Source organism: Esox lucius, chromosome 23 (genome assembly GCF_011004845.1).
Source record: "Esox lucius isolate fEsoLuc1 chromosome 23, fEsoLuc1.pri, whole genome shotgun sequence".
NCBI classification, from domain to species: domain Eukaryota; kingdom Metazoa; phylum Chordata; class Actinopteri; order Esociformes; family Esocidae; genus Esox; species Esox lucius.
In genome coordinates, this window is record NC_047591.1 from 12,274,019 (window position 1) to 12,294,959 (window position 20,941).

Here is a 20,941-nt window from a genome sequence, read left to right on the forward strand (position 1 = left end):
GCCGTCAGGCAAAAGGAAGTGTGGTATACAGTGGGGAGAACCAAGTATTTGATACACTGCCAATTTTGTAGTTTTCCTACTTACAAAGCATGTAGAGGTCTGTAATTTTTATCATAGGTACACTTCAAATACAGAATATCACATTGTATGAGTTTAAAATAATTAATTAGCATTTTATTGCACGACATAAGTATTTGATCACCTAGCAACCACTAAGAATTCCAGCTCTCACAGACCTGTTAGTTTTTCTTTAAGAAGCCCTCCTGTTCTCCACTCATTACCTGTATTTACTGCACCTGTTTGAACTTACCTGTATAAAAGACACCTGCCCACACACTTAATCAAACAGACTCCACCCTCACCACAATGGCCAAGACCAGAGAGCTGTGTAAGGACATCAGGGATAACGTTTTAGACCTGCACAAGGGCTACAGGACAATAGGCAAGCAGCTTGGTGAGAAGGCAACAACTGTTGGCGCAATTATTAGAATATGGAAGAAGTTCAAGATGACAGTCAATCTCCCTCGGTCTGGGGCTCCATGCAAAGATCTCACCTCGTGGGGCATCAATGATCATGAGGAAGGTGAGGGATCAGCCCAGAACTACACGGCAGGACCTGGTCAAGGACCTGAAGAGAGCTGGGACCACAGTCTCAAAGAAATCCTGCAGCGCCCACAAGGTCCACCTGCTCAAGCCAGCGCATGTCCAAGCCCGACTGTAGTTTGCTAATGACCATCTGGATGATCCAGAGGAGGAATGGGAGAAGGTCATGTGGTCTGATGAGACAAAAATAGGGCTTTTTGGTCTAAACTCCACTCGCTGTGTTTGGAGGAAGATGAAGGATGAGTACAACCCCAAGAACACCATTCCAACCGTGAAGCATGGAGGTGGAAACGTCATTCTTTGGGGATGCTTTTCTGCAAAGGGGACAGGACGACTGCACCGTATTGAGGGGAGGATGGATGGGGCCTTGCCAGTCTCCAGACCTAAACCCAATAAATGTATTTGGAGCGAGCTGAAAGTCTGTATTGCCCAGCGATAGCCCCGAAACCTGAAGGATCTGGAGAAGGTCTGTATGGAGGAGCCAAAATATCTTTGCTGCAGTGTGTGCAAACCTGGTCATGAACTAAAGGAAACGTATGATCTCTGTAATTGCAGGTTTCTGTACCAAATATTAAATTCATAAATACTTATGTCATGCAATAAAATGCTAATTAATTACTTAAAAATCATACAATGTGATTTTTTTGATTTTTATTTTAGATTCCGTCACTCACAGTTGAAGAGTACCTATGATAAAAAGAATTACAGACTTCTACATGCTTTGTAAGTGGGAAAACCTGCAAATTCGGCAGTGTATCAAATACTTGTTCTCCCCACTGTATATCCAGCATATCATGGCAATGGTTGTTCTTAAGCATGACCCAACACGAAGGGCCTGGATACAGTTCTTAGCTGTGGTATGTGGGTATTCCACAAATCCCTGAAGTGTTGAATGTTATTATAAAGTGGTTACTGAGTAATTAGAAAAGTACAAAAAAGCACATCAGCATTCAGGTTTGAACCACTTATCCAGCACGCCAGTGGCTGTTGAAAGTGTACATTTACCCACTCAAGTCAGTTACGAGGCCAAACTGCAATCAGATCAAGACCCTGGTCAGGATGATCAGCACGCTGATGATCTTCCCTCAGAGGATTGATGATCTTCACTCAGAGGATTGCATGCACGTTATGCAGGGATACTTCAGGTGTGCAACCCCACTGCTTTATCAGCTTTCCGAGCGGGGGGTGGTCTCTGACGATCACTTAGGCGAACACGAATGGGGAGGTCCTGGCCTGGTGCAGTTACATGTGGACTGGGGTTGGGAGGCCAGTTGGACAAACTGCAAATTCTCAAAAAGCACATCGGAGGCAGTTCGTGAGCTGGCATCGACTCTGGGGGAGCCAATTTCACTGTCCCTAAAGATGTCTGTGGTATTGTGTTTTTCTGTCCAGGGTTGTGGCCTTTTATTGTCCCCAGCTGTAAGTGCCCCTGTGTAATGGTCTTCATGTTTAATCAGCTTCTTGATATGCCAAACCTGTCGGAGTGGATTGTCTTCGTAAAGGACACAAACACATTAACTAGGAGGTAAGCACAGTTATTTGAAGGAATAACCTTTGAGCATATGGAAGATGTATGAGATCTCTTATTTCAAATCATGAACCATTGCACCAAAGTGTGTGTGCGTGCGTGTGTGATTCAATGTGAATTTCACCTCTGCCCTGAAATTTCCCTGAAGTAGGCATGCTGGCCTTACCACATCTAATGTAGACTCCGCTTACTGAATGACCTGAATGACCTTAGGACCACCATGGGGCGAGTGTGTGTGTAGGCAGACAATGAAGTTCCTGTCTCAACCCTCTGGTTCTAACAGTAATGTGGCTCTTCAGCCCCCCCGCTCGGAAAGTTGTAGGTGCCTTCTTTCACTAAAACGAAAGTAGGAAGGACATTCGGCTCAGGGCTGGAGGATGTAGTCAAATAAGGAAGGATATGAAACTGTTGTAATGAAGAGTGGTTATTGTTGGTCTATGATACACTGGGTCGGCGTATCATTTCAGGGCTACACTGGGTCGGCGTATCATCCCTGGAATGGATATGTGCATAATTTAATACTGTATTTAAACACATTTCTGCTTTTATTGAAATGGCTTTGCAGCAATCTGATTTGCGTCACATCCCACTCAGTACTTGTAGTTTTCGAAGACAGGCTGGTGATTGATTGATTGATAATACATACAGTAAGAAATAGCTTTTTCTCTGTGAGTCAAAATGATATCGTCCGAAGATGTCGGCAGCTGACCGCTTCACCAAACATCCAACAGTTCCAAACCCCCCAACGCCCCCCCCTGAAATGAGGGCTAGGCTCATCCGTTGCCCCCCACTTTGCCACGACAATTCACGCATCCGGTTAATAACGTCCAGTGACACGTTGTTAAACTTAATACTTCAACTAGTCATGTCTTAATGGTTCCCCCAGGGGTTTGACATGGGGTGACTGACACCAGTGGCCATTTTAATAACCAGTTTCATCTCATCAGCGAGGATTTAAACTCAGCGTGTCCAGCAGCACTTTTTCATTTCCGTGATGTTGGTGTGTCACTGCAAGAGTGCCCTGCATTTTAAATGACGGACCGGAAGAAGTCATGCCGTTCTGGCTGTGGAGGGAGGGGGGACCCCTGCCTATGGGATATTCCACAGTGTCGTTGTGCCTGCTGTGGGGGACCTGACTGCAGTGGGGGGTTGGTGGGATGGTGGAGAACCTGACTGAGGGAGGTGTGGGGGTGGTTGATGAGAAGGTGGAGAACATGTGAGGTATGTTTGGAGGGATGGTGGTTCTATGAAGCACAATGCAACATGTCCATTGTAATAGTGAATTAAGCCTCAACCTGGTCCTGAGATAGGGTCCTTATTAACCCACACAACTGTGCCTGTCATCCTAGGACATTTATACTCAGGGTTATTGATGTCAAAACGGATACATTTCAACTGGATTGCGTAGCTTCTACAGTCCATACCTAGTCTCTGTTTCGCCTTTAGTCTACGTACTTAGACTGCATTCGTTCCATTTCAGGCTGTTCCTTAGTAACACACTTCAGTCTGCGAAGCTTAAATACACATTAAAGGCTTTCCTATTGACTGCTCTTCAGTGTGACACGTGTGATGGTTGCTAGATGTCATTACCCGTGGAGAAGGCACTCGATGCTTCTGTGCATGAAAGTGTTTATCTCCAGAGATGGGCTTTCTCTCCCCTGTGCATCAAAACTCTGCTTTACTGTGTCTGATACACAAGGTTTGAAGTGAGGTGTCATGTTGTCTCGACACATGAAATGGTACTTAGTCTTCAAAAATGGTTACTGGTTAACACCTGTGACGAGTCTTGGATGCCTTCCACCTCTATTTGTAAACACACTAACAACTTGGTCTCTGGGAACAAATAATCCCCAGGTTGTTTTTTCTTTATGTAGCAGTTTCCGAGCAATGACATTTGACCTAACCGGGCGTAGGTCGTAACAGCGCTGGTTGGCACTTATAATGGATTATGTATTCTCTATCTGCTTCCTGTGGTCAACGTTCACACATTTGCATCAGGCCGTTGTTTGCTGCTGAGAAACTGACAGGATGTGGTATGTAGCGACTCAAAGGGAAAGTTGCTATGGGACTCTCAAAGCATGCTGTGGTGTCAAACTGCTCTTCTGCCCAACTGACATTGAGTTGTGTGGAGGGGGGCTCCAGGGGTGGTTTGATCATGCAGATGTGCAGTGTGACCCTCTGAACTTTCCAGACGGAGTGTGGGCACATCGTCTACAGAGAAGCCAGTGACATCCTGCGAATCAAATGAAACAGGATTTCCTGAGAGACGTGCTGAGATGCATGCACAGTCTTATACCCACAGAATGAAATCCCAAATGATGGAGGAGCCTCAGTTCTAGAACAGGCCGCAGCAGGAAAATAAACCTGCACTGCAGTATTTCTTCAGTCAATCCTACGATTAAAGAAACTTCCTGACTGGTTGTAGATACCGTATGAAAACCTGTATCGACTACCAGGGCTAATCCCAGCTTAAATTGACATGGTTGTGTAGAGTTTTTTTCATTATCTTGAGCTCTAAGCGTCAAACGTCACACTTTCATCACTCCATACTGCTTCAAAAACAAATTGTCAGAGCTGCCACCTGAACACTATGTTTTTGATTGTAGTTCTGTGTAACTGAATGTTGTCTTGCAAGTGAAATCATTGTCCAGGTTGTCATTGTAAATAAGAATTGGTTCTCCGATGGCTACCTTTCAATTAAGTTAAATAATTAAATTGGAACATAAATCAGCATTCTAATGACTCGTGTGTGTGCAGGAATACTTCTGTTTGTCCTAATTCTGTTTGCAATGTGGGAGACTGTAACGGTTACCAAGTCCCTTTCTTGTGACAATGTTAACGCTGTGGCTCAGGGATGCCCAACCCTTTCCCTGTGGGTTTTAAATCCACACCCGATTCTTAGAATTAGCTGGTTGAAATGCTTAACCGGGTTCATCAAAAACTGGTTATGGATAGAAAACCTACAGGACAGTAGATCTCCAGGAAAAGGGTTTAGGCGGCCCTGCAGTAGCTCATTTGGTTCTGGTTGGGACAACGTCTGGGTCATAGAGACCTCTGCTAGTAGTTGGTTGATAAACAGGCAGAGGGTCCTGCCTCTCAGGACCCTCTGACAGAAATGGGGGGAGTGAGGAGGTGCTGGGCAACAAGGCCAGTGGGGTCAATCATCATTCCACGATCATCTGTCTCACAGTCCCGCGCTGTGGGAACATCTGCTTTCTCTGCGCAAACATGAAATGGGTCTTCTTTTTTTTCCCATAGCTGCTGCATTCCAGAGCCTGTCAAAGGCATCACAGCCCATTAGGGTAGTTAAGCTACATGTGGTTTATTAAAACCAGTGAGAGCGGAGTGACTTGTGCTTTAGTTAAACTAAATATCCACCTGTCTTCCCTGGAGTTGGTGGTGGATATTGGTGATGGTGGTTTGGTGTGTTTTGAGCTTATAAATGACTAATTTAAGCATAGTCTTGTTTCTGTGTTATAACAGGCATTTGTTAATGTTTTCTCTTTAAACCGAATGTACGTTTTTCTACTGTAAAATGACACCGGCACATCTTTGTCTTGGAACAATAAATGTGTGCAAAGGAGACGTGTAAAACAGAGCTAGCCAGAATACATATTTTAATAGGCAGAGAAAATATTGTTTCAGAAAAAAACACAAAAAATACATTTCTTTCATACATTGATTTCCATGGCACAGCATATTAGGAGGTACTTTAGTACAGTATGTCAAAGGGGAACAAAACATTGTTAATTTATGCATGGGTGACCTTAGTAGAGAGGAATCACAGAGATCTATGTACACACATGGCACCGTTCAGAGCCCGGTCTAACAAAAAGTAGGAGTAGGAATGCTGATCTAGAACCAGGTTAATGTCATTTTGTTTCATTACTTAATGTTCCAAAAGGCGAAACTAGTCTGACATCAGCACCTATTTGACTCTTTGTAAATACAGGTTCGGGCAGCAAAAGCAGAGCGTGATTATCTTTGAGGGCGTCTGAAACACTTGTTGATTATCTACAGCATGTAAAAGGGTCAAGGTAGAGTGCCTTGAAAGTTAGTGAAGATGATAGTTTGGCTTTTTGGCTCTCTCACATGCCTGAATCACTCTGAGCAGGCTGGGCTGAATGCTGCGTTTGCCTGAGTAGGTATCCATCATATGTGGTGAAACTGTGCTGTGAAGGAAAAAGAAAATATCCGAGCCGTCACAGCACAGTTTGGCCCTCGTAGACAAACCAGTGGTCTGAATCAGGCAGATACCTGTCGATGATTCAATGTCCGTACGTCGGTCATTAGTGCAAGACCAAATCTGCAAATATGACATGTCAAAGTGAATATTGTACGTCAGCAAAAGGGGAACGAACGAGAAGATAAATTCCCGAACCAAAGAAAAATGTGTGTGTGATATAATATGCTTGAACTAACATCTGTGAGAGATTTGGCACAGAGAACAACTTCAGGCCCGAGTGATTTATGTCCCCTGGAGGGTGCGAGGGGGGAAAGGCAGCTGGGGTCGGCTCTCGTCTTGGCAGCTCCCTCTGACCGGAGCTGGGAGGATGAGGAGGAGAACATATCCTTTTTTTCCCATGTGAAAACCTAGCTACTAGCCCTATCTTATCACACGTACAATTCATATTCAGCCACACACACTCGCCCATCTCCTAGTCACACGCACTGATGCACTCGCCCATCTCCTAGTCACACGCACTGATGCACTCGCCCATCTCCTAGTCACACGCACTGATGCACTCGCCCATCTCCTAGTCACACGCACCGACACACTCACACATCTAGTCACGCGCACCGACACACTCGCACATCTAGTCACGCGCACCGACACACTCGCACATCTAGTCACGTGCACCGACACACTCGCACATCTAGTCACGCGCACCGACACACTCGCACATCTAGTCACGCGCACCCACACACTCGCACATCTTCTAGTCACGCGCACTGACACACTCGCACATCTAGTCATGCACACCGACACACTCGCACATCTAGTCACGCGCACCGACACACTCGCACATGTAGTCAAGCGCACCGACACACTCGCACATGTAGTCAAGCGCACCGACACACTCGCACATCTTCTAGTCACGCGCACCGACACACTCGCACATCTTCTAGTCACGCGCACCGACACACTCGCACATCTTCTAGTCACGCGCACCGACACACTCGCACATGTAGTCAAGCGCACCGACACACTCGCACATCTTCTAGTCACGCGCACCGACACACTCGCACATCTTCTAGTCACGCGGACCGACACACTCGCACATCTTCTAGTCACGCGCACCGACACACTCGCACATCTTCTAGTCACGCGCACCGACACACTTGCACATCTTCTAGTCGCGCGCACCGACACACTCACGTGTCCTAGTCACACAAACTGATGCAGACATACACACGCAGACTTGTACAAAATAGACATGCAGAATAATGGAATGTTTGGATGTTTTGTTGCAGTGAAGTCTCTGACGTCAACAACTAGTATGTGCGTTTTTTAAAATATTGTTCATGTCGTTCACTGCAGTGTTTTTGGGAAAGTAGACTACATGCTCTAAGAATGCTGGGAGAGGCAGAGAGAGATGGGGCTTCACTTCACTGAAGGCAGTTCATTTTGGAATAGCTTGTAGTCTCCTCACATCTCTTTCAGAGAACAGCAGGACTCCCTGTATGTTCTGACTCTCAATTAGATCTAGAAGGCAGATTCTACAGTTTCATAAGACTATAGAATTGCCAAAAAAAAAAAAGATATATAAATCACCATTTCTCTTGAACGCACATGAGAAGATTAGCATTTTTACTCACGGCTGAACCGAGTTTTGATTTCAAACAGCTGTGGCGTTTAGTTGACGATCAAGGTAAAATATTTTACAAATCCATGTGTTAATGTTTAAGGTGGTAGTCATTGTCCAACTCATCTTTCAGTAGGAAACAATGACACACTGTCTGGCAGATTGAAAACAGCTTGATTAGGTACATCAATATCAACGTTACATTAAGTCATCCAACCTTCAAGCTCCGTCTGCTCCACGAACTAATATGCTAATTAAATGCAGGATTCAAATCATGGTAACGACTTAATTCAACAGAAACAAACACAATGGTGTAAACCAACATTTTGTTGGGTGTTCATCCATGTTGCTGGCAGTGCGAGACTGATTGGACAGTCGAGAGACAAGAACCCTGTCATGTTTTATTTTTTTTCAGCTCCAGCCAATTAGAGGAGGGCATGGGGTTTGGCTGGGAGGAGGTGACATGCCAGGGTCACAGGTTCTCGTTGCTATCGTGACACTGGCACTGGCTGACTAATGGGGGCTTCAGGAAAGGTAGCTCCTCCCCTGACCTCTGCAGCTTCAGGACTCTTCTGTTCAGGTCCACACAGCACTGGAGATAGAGAAACAATATGGAATAACGGATGATATTGGTTTTTGCAGTAACAGTCCCACAAAGTGGCTATTTTTAGACAGCAGAAGGTTTCAAGATGTTATGGAAACCGAAAGGTTTGAGCAAATGTCGGTCTGCACGAGATGACCTTAACAGCAAACAAAGGGGTCTTTTGAGGTCAGCAGTGTTCTATTCCATCCGAAGGGTTGTGTTGAGGGGCTCCATGTGCCCCAGTGTGTACCCCCTATATGACATGTGTACACTAAACAAACAACAGCCCTGAGAGAGACACCTGACAAACTCAGCGTCACTCTGCCCGTTACATCCTGGTCATCAGACAAACCCCTCAACAGAACAGTTTCATATGTCTATCATTTTAACTCCAGGCTTCCTCAATCTCTGTTTATGGTCATCCTCACATGTCATAAGTCAGTTAGGATTCACCCTCTTTTCCAAGCCACCAGTCTATTTTAGGATTTTCTTCTTTTTTTTTTTTTTTACTTTTTAGCTGTATTTAAATTCAATTAGAGTTCCCATCTTGAGATTTGCTGAAAGCAGAAGACTGAGACTGGGTGCACTTGGAAGGAAAATTGTCTCCAGCATTGCAGATCCTACAGGGTTGCTTTGCTGAACCGTATATCTGGCTTCTAGTGTGCCCTTCAAGACCAATAATTTGATTTAATGTGAGAAATGGTTGCAATTAGTCTTGTGCCTACTTTTCCTTTTCCTTTCATACCCTTAGAGAACATTCTGGTAATTATGTATGTAATTAGTATGTGTATTCTTCTGTTTGTTTACTGTCTCTGAGTTCCCATTTCCAGGAGAAATGTCAGCATTTTAAAGTGCACATCTTCAAGGAGCTGTGCTGATCTGCAGTCTGTTTTAAAAGTTCCCTCAGAAATTATTAGGATCAGTAAGTATTTTTGGCTTTTGTTTCTGTACTCCAGTATAGTGGATTTGAAAGCAAACAATTACTATGAGTATAGATTCACAGCTTTTATCTGAGGGTTTTATGTAAATAATGGTTTCACTATCCGTTGATTTTTCATAATTAATAAACTTTAGGGCACCAACTGTCTTGGGACAAATAGCTTGACTGATGTTTCTAGTTAGTCAGATATTTCATCACTTTTGTGCCGGCATTAAAGAGCTGTCAATTGCCATCTGCCATTGGGGTCTCCACATTAGGACCAAAGAGGTGGCAATGAAAGTCAAGGAAACCACTATGAGGCAAAACAAAAAAACGATCTGACACAAAGCCAAAACCTATTGCTTACCAAATAATCAGTATGGAACCTCACTAAAAAGAAACCGCAATAGCAAACTGCCTTGTTGACCGAAGAAGACTTCTACAGTAGATGACCAAAGAATGCTGTCTTTGATGAAGACAAAAACACTGTCACTCTCAAGAGGGCACTGTATGTTTGCTTTGACATGCAGCCCTGTCCTTAAAAGGCAGCACCAGCAGACAGCCATAACCCTCAAATTACACACAAACCTCTCTATCCCTGTCATGATTAGGTGTTCTAATGGGTTCTGATAAGACCTAGCATCTATAGTGTTACTAAGGTCTCTGTGTGATCTAACTGCTGCAGGTCAATGTCTGCCTTCTTTTCTCCCTATTTTATAGCATCGTTGGCTGTGAAGTCCAAGCTAGATGACATTCGAAGAGGCTAGTAGATTAAATGATTAACTGCTTCAGCAGGCACTCCAGAGCAACTTATTATTTCTTGGCATATTGCTCGCCCATCCCCCAGGGATTTGAACCCGCAGCTCTGGCATTGCAGGTACCATACTCTATCAACTGAGCTACACACAACTCAACATAGAACTGTTTGTAACAATAATGAGGGGCTTACTTTGAGTTCCTGCAGAGTCTGAAGACCCAGGCACAGCTCAAACATGTCATCCTCTGTAAAAAAAAAACAAAAAAAAAACAGAGACATCCAGAGAGATGAGAGAGAGATACAGAGATTAACCGAAATAAAAGGGCAAGGACAGGGAGCAGAAATAAATATTCTAACCTGTTGTGTCTACTGCTTGCTATGATTCATTAGTACTCTGCATTTGAATTTGTTGAAATCTAAACAGGAATATTCAGCACATATCAATTCTGCCATCTGTGTGTGTTTAACCATTTAGCGGTTCATCTCTTCCTGCTTGTTGAGTGTTTTTTGTCTGCAAATTTGTAAAGGTGCACCCACTTTATACTGAGCTCACACGGACACTGGCTGTCAAGCACACCTCCACCACATCTTTTTACTCAGCCACCTTTTAAGAGAAGGCATGCAGAAATAACTGCCTGTGTGCAGATCTATAACTATATGCTGCTATCTAAAAATACTGCTCTGGATCTCTACGTAGACTGATTTTGCCGGGTTCTTTTGTATCGATATTGGTGAAGGGAAGTTTGTAAAATGGATTTTGGTTACTGTAACAGAGCACCCAGCAATGTTTGCATAGTTCACTGACGGGAATATTATAGTTTAACCCCTACGCCTTAGATTCTATCCAAAATATCTTATTTTTCATATGCATTTATGGTATGGTGTTTATTGATCATGTGGTAACCTTATAAAAATATGAATTCAAAGGGATTGTACAGGCTTGACTGTGCCCACGATTTTATACTGATCCAAACTTAGACAAAAAAAACTAACGCTGAATTTAAATATCATTTGAGACTGTAAAAAAATATATATATATGTCCAATATGTTATCCAGCCAGTACTATTAACCTCAATCCACATCGTGGCATTGCTCTTACTGTCAAGTCTGAAGGGTCTGTGTATTTTGCCTGCGAAGCAAGAAGTGAACTGTGTAACTGACACTGTCTTAATCACACCGGTACTGCTTCAACTTGCATGAGTAATTCTCACAAACACCTGTGACATGAGCAGAGCATTGGAGCCCCTGTTGGCCCAGCTGCAGTTGTAGTCCCTCCACAGATCCCTCACGCAGGTCATGACCTCCCTGGGTGGGCACCAATCTGCCAAAACACACAGCATTGTGGGAGTTCATTATGACTCCCCTCTGTTCTATGTCACACGCAGGTTGTTGACTCTGGTGCGGTCAGATGTTCTCCGTTCTTTGAGAATGGAGGTTTCGTATGCGGGACTGGAAATTGTTTGATGGTGCTGGTTTATGCTAATTAGAAACTTTTGTTAGTGTGTGTGAGTGTAAGTGTGACTAGGCTTTACTACATCATTGTACAGGTTTTACTGTACAAATGTCCGCAGTTTTTGATTGAATCTGAAAAATGTAATTCATTGGGAAATATTTTCCAATCCCTTTCAAATGGCTATTTTGGGGCTCTGGGTCCCCCAGAGTTTCAATGTAATGAACCCCAAATGTTTCCTTCAAGAATGTTTCCTTCAAGGTTATTGGATTTATTTATTAAACTGTTCTTTGAAATACCCTTTATGGCTAGGTTTAAATATGGGATTAAGATGAGGATTACCAAAAATTTAATGTTGACGAGGAATACAGTATGCTGTCCCTATTTTTATAACTGCGTATGACTGCTTGAGTCTGAGAGAGCAGGGTCTGAAGAGAATCTCTTACCCGAGCCTCCTGCAGCAGGAGCTGGATATGTGGTTGTGTGGACTCCCCGTGTTGATGGAAGCTGTCACCATAGTCTCACAGCACTGTAGAAACACAACAGAACAACACCTCTGTTGACTGACAGGTTTGATTGTCAACAACACACACTGTGCTATCACAAATGTGAGAACAGCAGAAAGGAATAAGTATGTTGAAATCATTGATCTGTTCACGTGCTAAAGGCTTTTCATCAAATGGATACCAACAGCTCTTATACACCTCATGAGTGCCTGCTTGAAAATCTGCCAAACTATGTGAAAATAAGCCTGAATAAAAGGCTAATCTACTCTACAGGTCTGGCAAATGGCGCTAGTTGTCCATTAAAACACATTTCCCAACCAATTATAGGTAGGGCTTAAGACCTGTTTTTCTAGGCTTGGCAACGGTTCTTTAGCTGCAACAGCGTTTGCAATGATTTCCTGTCTGATTTATGAACTATAGGAACACAATCTCTGCTGATCATGCAAATAGCTATATGTTAATCCTCGTGTTTGGAGATGACAAACTATTACTGTTAAAAACACTGATCAGCTATTCTGTCTCAGAGGATGTGTTGTTTATTATTAGTTCAACCATTAGAGTAACAGACTGTGCTTGCTTTCATAAAAAGATGAAGGTCCCATGGTGTCTGGAGCTTGTCTAGGCTTTTTTTTAACACTAAATACATTACTAGACAGTGAAATATTAGCAACATCAGCAGTTTAAGGAATATTCTTTAACTAATCAATGAACCGCTCAGTTTCTGATTGGAAATTATAACGCAGTCCAAACTGAGGAGCAACATTGTAGGTTCAAAGGCATATTATAGAAACATTATCTCTTTCAGGCCAGATCCACCATGAGGATCCTGTGTTTCAGCAGAGCTGCCTTTCTGTGTGTGACAACATTTTATCCTAGTAATCCTGTGTGGGTGTGTTTGTGTGGGTGTGTTTGTTTTACTCGCCTGGTGGGGACCTATTATCTATTATATTTAAACAAGTAACATTTTACATTTTGCCTCTCCCCACAAGGAAAATGTTACAATTGACAGTAAGGTTGGGTTTTTCGGGTTAGTTTTAGGTTGCAGTTAAACTTAGGGTTAGGGTTAGGTTGCAGTTAAGGTTAGGGTTAGGGGGAAAAAAGGATTGAATGGGAACAAATATTTGTGTCCCTACAAGAATAAAAATTCCTAAAATGTGTTTACTCATACTCTGTGTATGTATGTTAGTGTGTATGTGAGTATTTCTACACATTACTAGTATGTTTACATGTTACTACTCAGAAATCACCTGGAAGTGAGCCAATTGTTTGGCTGGTACCCTGCCAACCCTGAGTGCTGTAGTGACGGTTTACTGTCAGAATTCCACAACCAGGATTAGAACCCTGTTCAACATGATGCAACTAACCTGCCAAGCAGCCACTTTACCACTATGTCCCTCAGATGACCTTTAAACTTGTGGCGAATCATTCTGCTTTTTTCCCATTCTGCTCTTTCATTCAGGAAGTCATGTGAGTCAACGCATGTGAGGGCATGCTCACTCACCTGATAACCTAAATTAGCTTCACAGGCTAGAGCACAAAGAGAACAGGAAATCCCTGCTGACCAATCTCCGGGCAATAGATTCAGTGAAGAGGTCAATGGAACTCAGAAAAAACAATTATGTAATTGAAACAAGTAGAGGAAAGGTGCTATATGATGTGCATATATTTAGGCTTTTGTTTGTATGTCTATTTCACACTATACTGGGTTAAAATGAATGCCTGCATGGATGTCAACCCAAATGTAAATGTCATCTTACCAAGCAGAATTACAGTTAAAAACAGCTTTGACAACCACCACTGATTTCTGGATTGGTTAAGGGATTAAAATGTCCTATCTTTATGTCATTAGCTATTTGACTTCCACTGGTCTGGGAACCCTTAAAAGTCAAAGTCCGTAAAGCACAGATCAAAGGATCTCCAGGATCAGGGAAGATTATCTATGGAGCAATGGTCTGAGATCCCTTGCAGTGTGTTCTCCAATCGTCACATAGTGGCACAGTCGAGGCTCAAACCTAGCTTGTGCCATCGAAGGAGTTCTAGTTCTGTCAGCATTTGAAGGAACAGATGTAAATTCTATTGCAACGGGTTTGCATCTTAATGCAGTGATTTATGGTAAAGGCAAAGTGGATATTGTTCTTTAAAGGGGTTTCTGTTGACTACAGGGGCCTGTTCTATAAGCGTGCTTCGGGTTGACTACAGGTACCCGTTCTATGATGATGTTTCTGTATAAAATATCAAGACTCTGCAGCACATAGAGGACATTTCGTAAACATTGTCATATCACACTTTGGGTGCTAGGGAGAACATGTTGGTAAAACACTGCTCTGGAGGGAGGATTAGAAATGTGCTCACAGTTGGCAGTGTATGGTTGATGTGTAAGCGTGAGATTAATAGGTGGATTCAGCGCTTGACTCAGGATTAATTAAGTGCAAGAACTGACTAATTGCAAATTTGACTATATCCATGAAAATGTAGTTAGGCCCAGAAAAATGTGGACACTGACACAATTTTCATAATGTTGTCTCTGTACGCCATCACAATGGATTTGAATTGAAACAACCGAGACGGAATTGAAGTGCAGACTTACAGTATGAATACTAAAATATTGTATGAATCGTCACCAAATGTTGCATTTCCTCCTTTGTGATGCTTTGCCAGACCTTTACTGCAGTGGTCTTCAGTTGTCATTTGTTTGTGGGTCTTTCTGCCTGAAGTTTTGTCTTCTGCATTGAAATGCATGCTAATTCGTGTTGAGATCAGGTGATTGACTCAGCCATTGCAGTATTCTACTTCTTTGCCTAAAAAACTCCTGGGTTATTTTCGCAGTAGGTTTTGGGTCATTCCAGTCAGCTTCACTGAATTTTGCTAAATTTGTGCAGACAATATATCCCTATACACTTCAGAATTCAAGTGTACAATAAACACTAGTGACCCAGTGCAACTGGAAGTCATGCATGCCCATGCCATCACACTGCCTCCACTGTGTTTTACAGATGATGTGGTATGCTTCGGATCATGAGCGGTTCCAAGCCTTCTCCATACATTTTCCTTCCCATCATTCTGCTACAGGTTGATCATAGTTTCATCTGTCCAAAGATTGCTTGCTCCATAACTGGGCTGGCTTTTTTTAATGTTTTTTGGCAGTCAAATCTGGCATTTCTATTTTTTAGGCTTATGAATGGTTTGCACCTTGTGGTGAACCCTCTGTATTTGCTCTTTTGAAGTCTTCTGTTCATGGTAGACTTGGATAATGAAATGCCCACCTCCCGGAGAGTGCTCTTCACTTGGCTGGATGTTGTGAAGGGGTTTTTCTTTATCATGGAAAGGATCCTACGATCATCCACCACTGTTGTCTTCCGTGGACGTCCAGGTCTTTTTGTGTTGCAGAGCTCACCAGTGTGTTCTTATTTCTCAGCATGTACCAAACTGTTGATTTGGCCTCTCCTAATGTTCCTGCGATCTCTCTTTTTTTTGCTGCCTAAGGATGGCCTGTTTCACTTGCATTAAGAGCTCCTTTGACAGCATGTTATGGGTTCAAAGCAACAGCTTCCAAATGCGAATGTCACACCTGGAATCAACTCCAGATCTTTTACCTGCCTAATTGATGAAGCAATAACGAAGGAATATCCCACACCTGTCCGTGAAACAGCTTTTGAGTCAATTGTCCAATTACTTTTGGTCCCTTGAAAATCAGGGGACTACATATTAAACAGCTGTAATTCCTAAAGCCTTCCTCCAATTTAGATGTGAATTCCCCTCAAATTAAAGCTGACACTGCACTTTAAGCCCACATTCATTATATAACTGCACTTAAATATATTTTGGTAAACAGACAAAATACCAAAACTCGTGTCAGTGTCCAATTATTTCCAGACCTAACTGTATGTGTTAATAAGGCTTGCCTAAAAAAGGAACCAGAACACTCTTTGTCTAAAATTAGCAGTGCCGGAATGCTGTTCCAGACTGTTCTAGCCCAAGTCAAGCACTGGGTGGATTGTAGGATAAACTGGAAGATTACTTTTGCCGCCATATCATCACCATGTACCACAGTACACACATTGGATTCAGGGTGTTTTTATGCCCCTCTAAATAACAGAGTTTGCCCAGCGAAACATAACATCCTATTGCTGTGGCAGAGCGTGAAAATGAACAGTAGTCCCTACACACCAGGAGTTAGTGTAGCTTCCATCCTGCCTTAGTCCCTGCAGGCTCGTCACAGCTGGCTTATTAGTAGGCCTGCATATGTGTGCCTTTGTCTCTCCCTGAGTGATGAAACAGTCCTCCTTTACTGTGAAGTTTATTAAAAATATCTCTCAATAGAAATACATGAGCGTTTACAATTTTATAGATGCAAAAAGAAACGAGCCGCAAAAAAGATCAGGGATGAGCTGAACCCCGTGGAATGTTCCCTGGCGGATTGCTTATTTCAAACACACACACACACAAGCAAGCGGTTTTTTGAACTTGAAACAGACGTGGGATATTGTTTGAGCCGCGTGTGGCTTCCCATTTTTTAATGAGGATAATTCCATTCTGCAAGATCTGAGACAGGTCAGCATAGCAAGCCTACATGCATGAGTCAATCAACAAAAGCTCCATATATCCCAAAGCATATTTAATTTATCACCACTTTATTGCTATCTCAGGTTGGAATCAGAAAGTATTTTATAGCTGTCTAGCCTTCGCTAAGGTGATTGGAAATACGCTTGGCGCAACCTTAAAATGACATGACGAGCTGTCAAAATGGCAACTGAGGGTTTTTTGTCGTTTGAGGGTCAAGGGAACGGTCTGTAGAGAGTCTTTGGTGTGTTATCTGGAGGAGGCTGGACTTTGTAACTCCCACTTACACTTTTTCTAATATATTACACTTTAACTGGGGGATGTGATGCTCGGTGAGCCACTGTATACATGGATGTTGTTTAAACTTAGAAGCCTGAGTCAGCATTACAGACAGTACTTGTGGATGATACTTGTGGATGATTGCAGGATGGTGTTTCGGAGTTAGTTAAATTATAAATTAAGTTGCAGTATTTGCTGTATTAAGCTGATAAGTAAGTAATTGGATTACATGTATAAATAATGTTGGCAGTTCATACATTCTTAGTCAGAAATACTGTGTCATGCCTATGCATGTAATAATTTGATATCTTTATCTCTGAAATGAATTATATTATGTACAGTGGGTAGCTATAACCCACATTATTAGCTTGCCTCCCGTGTTGCACACAAACATTGACAAATTCCATCTATTTAGTTTCTTCGTCTTATTATGTTAATATGAAAGGGCCCTCAGTCATGTGTTTACTTCATTATCAGGCTGTTACTGAGCCTATGTGTGTGGATGAGTCACTCATAGTGTGTTACATTAGCGCGTACATTAGCCACAGACAGACTGACAATGTAAAGATAGTGTTTGAAAGGGGTGGATGGCCCTAAGGGATATGGGGACACTTGAAGTCATAGAATCACAACCACGAATAGCTGATTAGACTCAGTGAATAGAAAGAGGGAATTAATGAAGTGGATTATGATGAGTCACTGGGTTGTTTGCGGGTGTCTCTCCTGCTATCGCCCTCTTTTCATCACTACTCATGGATCTTCAGATGGAATCGTGGCTGAGATTGGGTTAAGGTTTCTAAAAACCCACGTTGCCTCAGTGAGGGAAGCGTCCATACCTTGCACTGGACCAGAAGGGCAGTGAGATTGCTCTCCGTCCTATGGCTCTCTTCTCTCCCCTCATCCGTTTCATCATTTCCAGCAGCGCTGCTGGACTTCCCGATGACCTTGCTGCTGTCCTCCTCCTCCTCCTCATCCGATCTCGTCTCTAGGCTTCTCTCGCTCTCCTCTGGTGACTCCCTCTCCTCCGTGGAGTCTTCGGCCGTGCTCTCACTCCTCTCCTCGGCTTCGCCGGCGCCCCCTTCTTTGCTGTCGACCAAAGGCGAGGGCCTCCCCACTCGGGCTTCGCCACGCAGCTGTGGGATGTTGCCCGCCATCAGGCGTCGCTGGACAATACTGTGGGGCTGCTGTTAACCACAAGACAGGAAGCCATTGTTAGACATCATTACCAGGTCCCATTCTTTTCATATGACAGTCCTGAAGAATGCTTTTAGGACTTACTGTATGATGTGTACATTTTATGGCATGCTGCTGTATGTTCATGTTCTTTGTCTGGTTCGTGTCATGTTTTAAACTGTTGTGTGGATGGAGGTGTTTCACTGTAGATCTCTCTTAACAAATAATATTTTTCAATACAACTAATGGATAAGAAAAGGAGACAGCGGACCGACCAGTTCAATGTCAAATAGATTAGCAGGATGATGAGTCCTGTATTTTAGGTGTCACCCAATGTCTGAATATATACTGTGTGTATGTGTATATATATTAAACAGACTATTTAGACCTTGGGACTGGGTTAAGCCTAATCCTGGACTGTTGGATAGTCTCCATTTAAGTGGTTTTTAATCCTTTACGGAGTCTGAGATACTAACCCATGTAGTTTAGTATATTTGGGAGTGCATAAAATAACTGAAAAAGTAGACCTGAAATGCTCAGTACAAATGTCTAACAGTTGTTTTGTGATTTAATAATTGCCTGGATGACTAACAAGAAAATAACAGAACAACTTGTAGACAAGGGTTGAACGATGTTTTCATGTGCTACATCAAAAGTAAATTACATTTTGAGGTCCAGCGCCTCATCATAATCTAATAGTTTTTTCCATTACTGAGCTAGCCTAGAGAAAGCTTTAAATGATTTGTCTAAAAGGCCATGTGCTTTGAAGTAAACAGAAGGTTAGTCAACACAGTAAAGTCAACAGCATACAGCAGTACACTAGAAGGAAAAATTATGTAATTTCAGAATTCCCAATTGCTCTGGAAAACTGTGCTGCCACTGATGAGATGAAAACTTTCATTTGAATATCATGATGAAGGATTTGGCCTTGAAAGGCCATTTACTCTTCTAACCTCCCTGGCACAGCCAGATAAAGGCTGGCCACCCCCAGAGCCTAGGTCACTAAAGTTTAATCCTAGGTTACTGCCTGTCCGAAGGTTATCTTAGTTATTGTGCTTTAACATCAGACTGCTTGCTCATTTGGGTTTTAAACCGGGTGTCTGTATAATCATGCTTCTCCAAATGCTGATGTGAAAATAAATGTTATTAATTTGAAATCTATCAGATATTTACTGGTTTATAGAACATTAAGCCTTTTAATCACATAAATTCAAGTATTTTATTTGAAGAATACCTTTCACTTTTTTGTAGAAAAAACTTTTTTTATTACCTTGTCTTTTTTATACACCAAGTATATAAAATAGACATATACTTGGTGTATTTGCATACAGTACTGTGAAAAAGTCCACCCCCTGGAAAGTTGTCTTCTTATTTTGCATATGTTTGGACATGGATGTATGAGCAACACTATAGACAGATAAGCGTTACCAAATGTAACAAATTACACACAAAGATTATACATTGCAATCATTTATTCATAAAAAAATCAAACAAAAATGCAATTTCATAGAGGGGAAATTTGTAATTTGCTAGCTTCAGTAGATGATGTTGCACCTTTGACCTAGTTGATAGTTGACTCCTAACATTGACTGTGGTAAGAGACCCCTGTACATTCCTTGATGTTGCCCTGGGCTTCATAGCATCTTTCGGGTAGCTCTTGGTGGGACTTCCCATTCTATACATAGTTTGCCGTCTGTTTGAAATATTCTCAATTTCCACTGATTCATTCTGACAGTGAAATGGTGTACTTCAAAATGCTTGGAAATGGCTTTGTGAACCCTCCCAGACTCCCAGCCGTCCATTATCTTTTTTCTGAGTGCATTGGATAGATCTTTTGATCTTGGTGTAATCTGTAACCATACACCCATATGTTCAAGACCAAACCAGAGCATGTTTCTAATATTTATGGAAGCCTGAAAGCCATGTTTCTAATCTTTATGGAAGCCTGTTCAAATAATTTGTCTGTTTTGGTGCTCCTGATTCAAATTTTACACATTGTATGTGTTGGTAAAGTTAGGGGTGTACTAATTTATTCCCTATAATGAAATTTAATTTCTGTTTATTTTACTTAAAAGATAAAAGGTCTCAAAGTAAAACATTGTTTGGGTTATTTATTGAGTTGGGTTACCTTTAACAATGAATGTGGTTGGAATACAGCTCAAATATCCATTTGTCCAAATATGTAATAAAAAAAAAAACTTTCCATGGGGTGCACTTACTTTTTCACATGAGTAAACATGAATAAATTAATTTGAAGCCGTGGAACAGGGGTGCATCTACCAAAAATCTTGCTCTGTGTAGACCTACCTGTGCTTACCTGCACTGTATAGACTGCTTGTAAATTGTTCATTACTGTTATTGTCACATTCTGTTGAATTATTCAGCAAATGTGTCAAGAGGAAGATAAGCTTTTTTTAAACTGCACTTACATATACATTGTTTGTAAGGTCATCAATTCTGTTTATATAAACTGAGGATTGATTTTCCAATGCAGCCTTCTTTTCAGCTCATACCTTCGTAAAAATGTTACGGGTCGCTTTGTCAATTGCATGAAAGATCAATAGCCATCAAAATGATCTGTCTTGCAATGTACAGTACGTGTTAGGATGTTGGGTTAAATCCCGACCAGAAAAGTGACAGTCCATGGGAAAGTCTCGGTATTCCATTGATTTTGTTTCAGCTATTAACAGGGTACATTTGATAGATGGTGAGAAACATTTATGCTGTCCTTAGATTAAAAAAATGAATGGTAAAAGCAAGAGTGGCAACAAGTCA

General features: G+C 42.2%; 1 protein-coding gene across 1 annotated transcript in view; it reads right to left on the reverse strand.

Annotated features, from left to right (window-relative positions):
• Window positions 1–7,928: 7,928 nt before the first annotated feature.
• nrip2 (nuclear receptor interacting protein 2) overlaps window positions 7,929–20,941 on the reverse strand; it is a 28,124-nt gene continuing 15,111 nt past the window's right edge. Inside the window, exons 2-6 of the mRNA XM_010887154.5 lie at window positions 17,830–18,177; window positions 12,095–12,177; window positions 11,416–11,519; window positions 10,390–10,442; window positions 7,929–8,530 (exon numbers count right to left, since the gene is read on the reverse strand). Coding sequence (XP_010885456.1) covers window positions 8,411–8,530; window positions 10,390–10,442; window positions 11,416–11,519; window positions 12,095–12,177; window positions 17,830–18,177 — 708 coding nt within the window. The 3' untranslated portion in view covers window positions 7,929–8,410. The remainder of the gene's footprint in view (window positions 8,531–10,389; window positions 10,443–11,415; window positions 11,520–12,094; window positions 12,178–17,829; window positions 18,178–20,941) is intronic.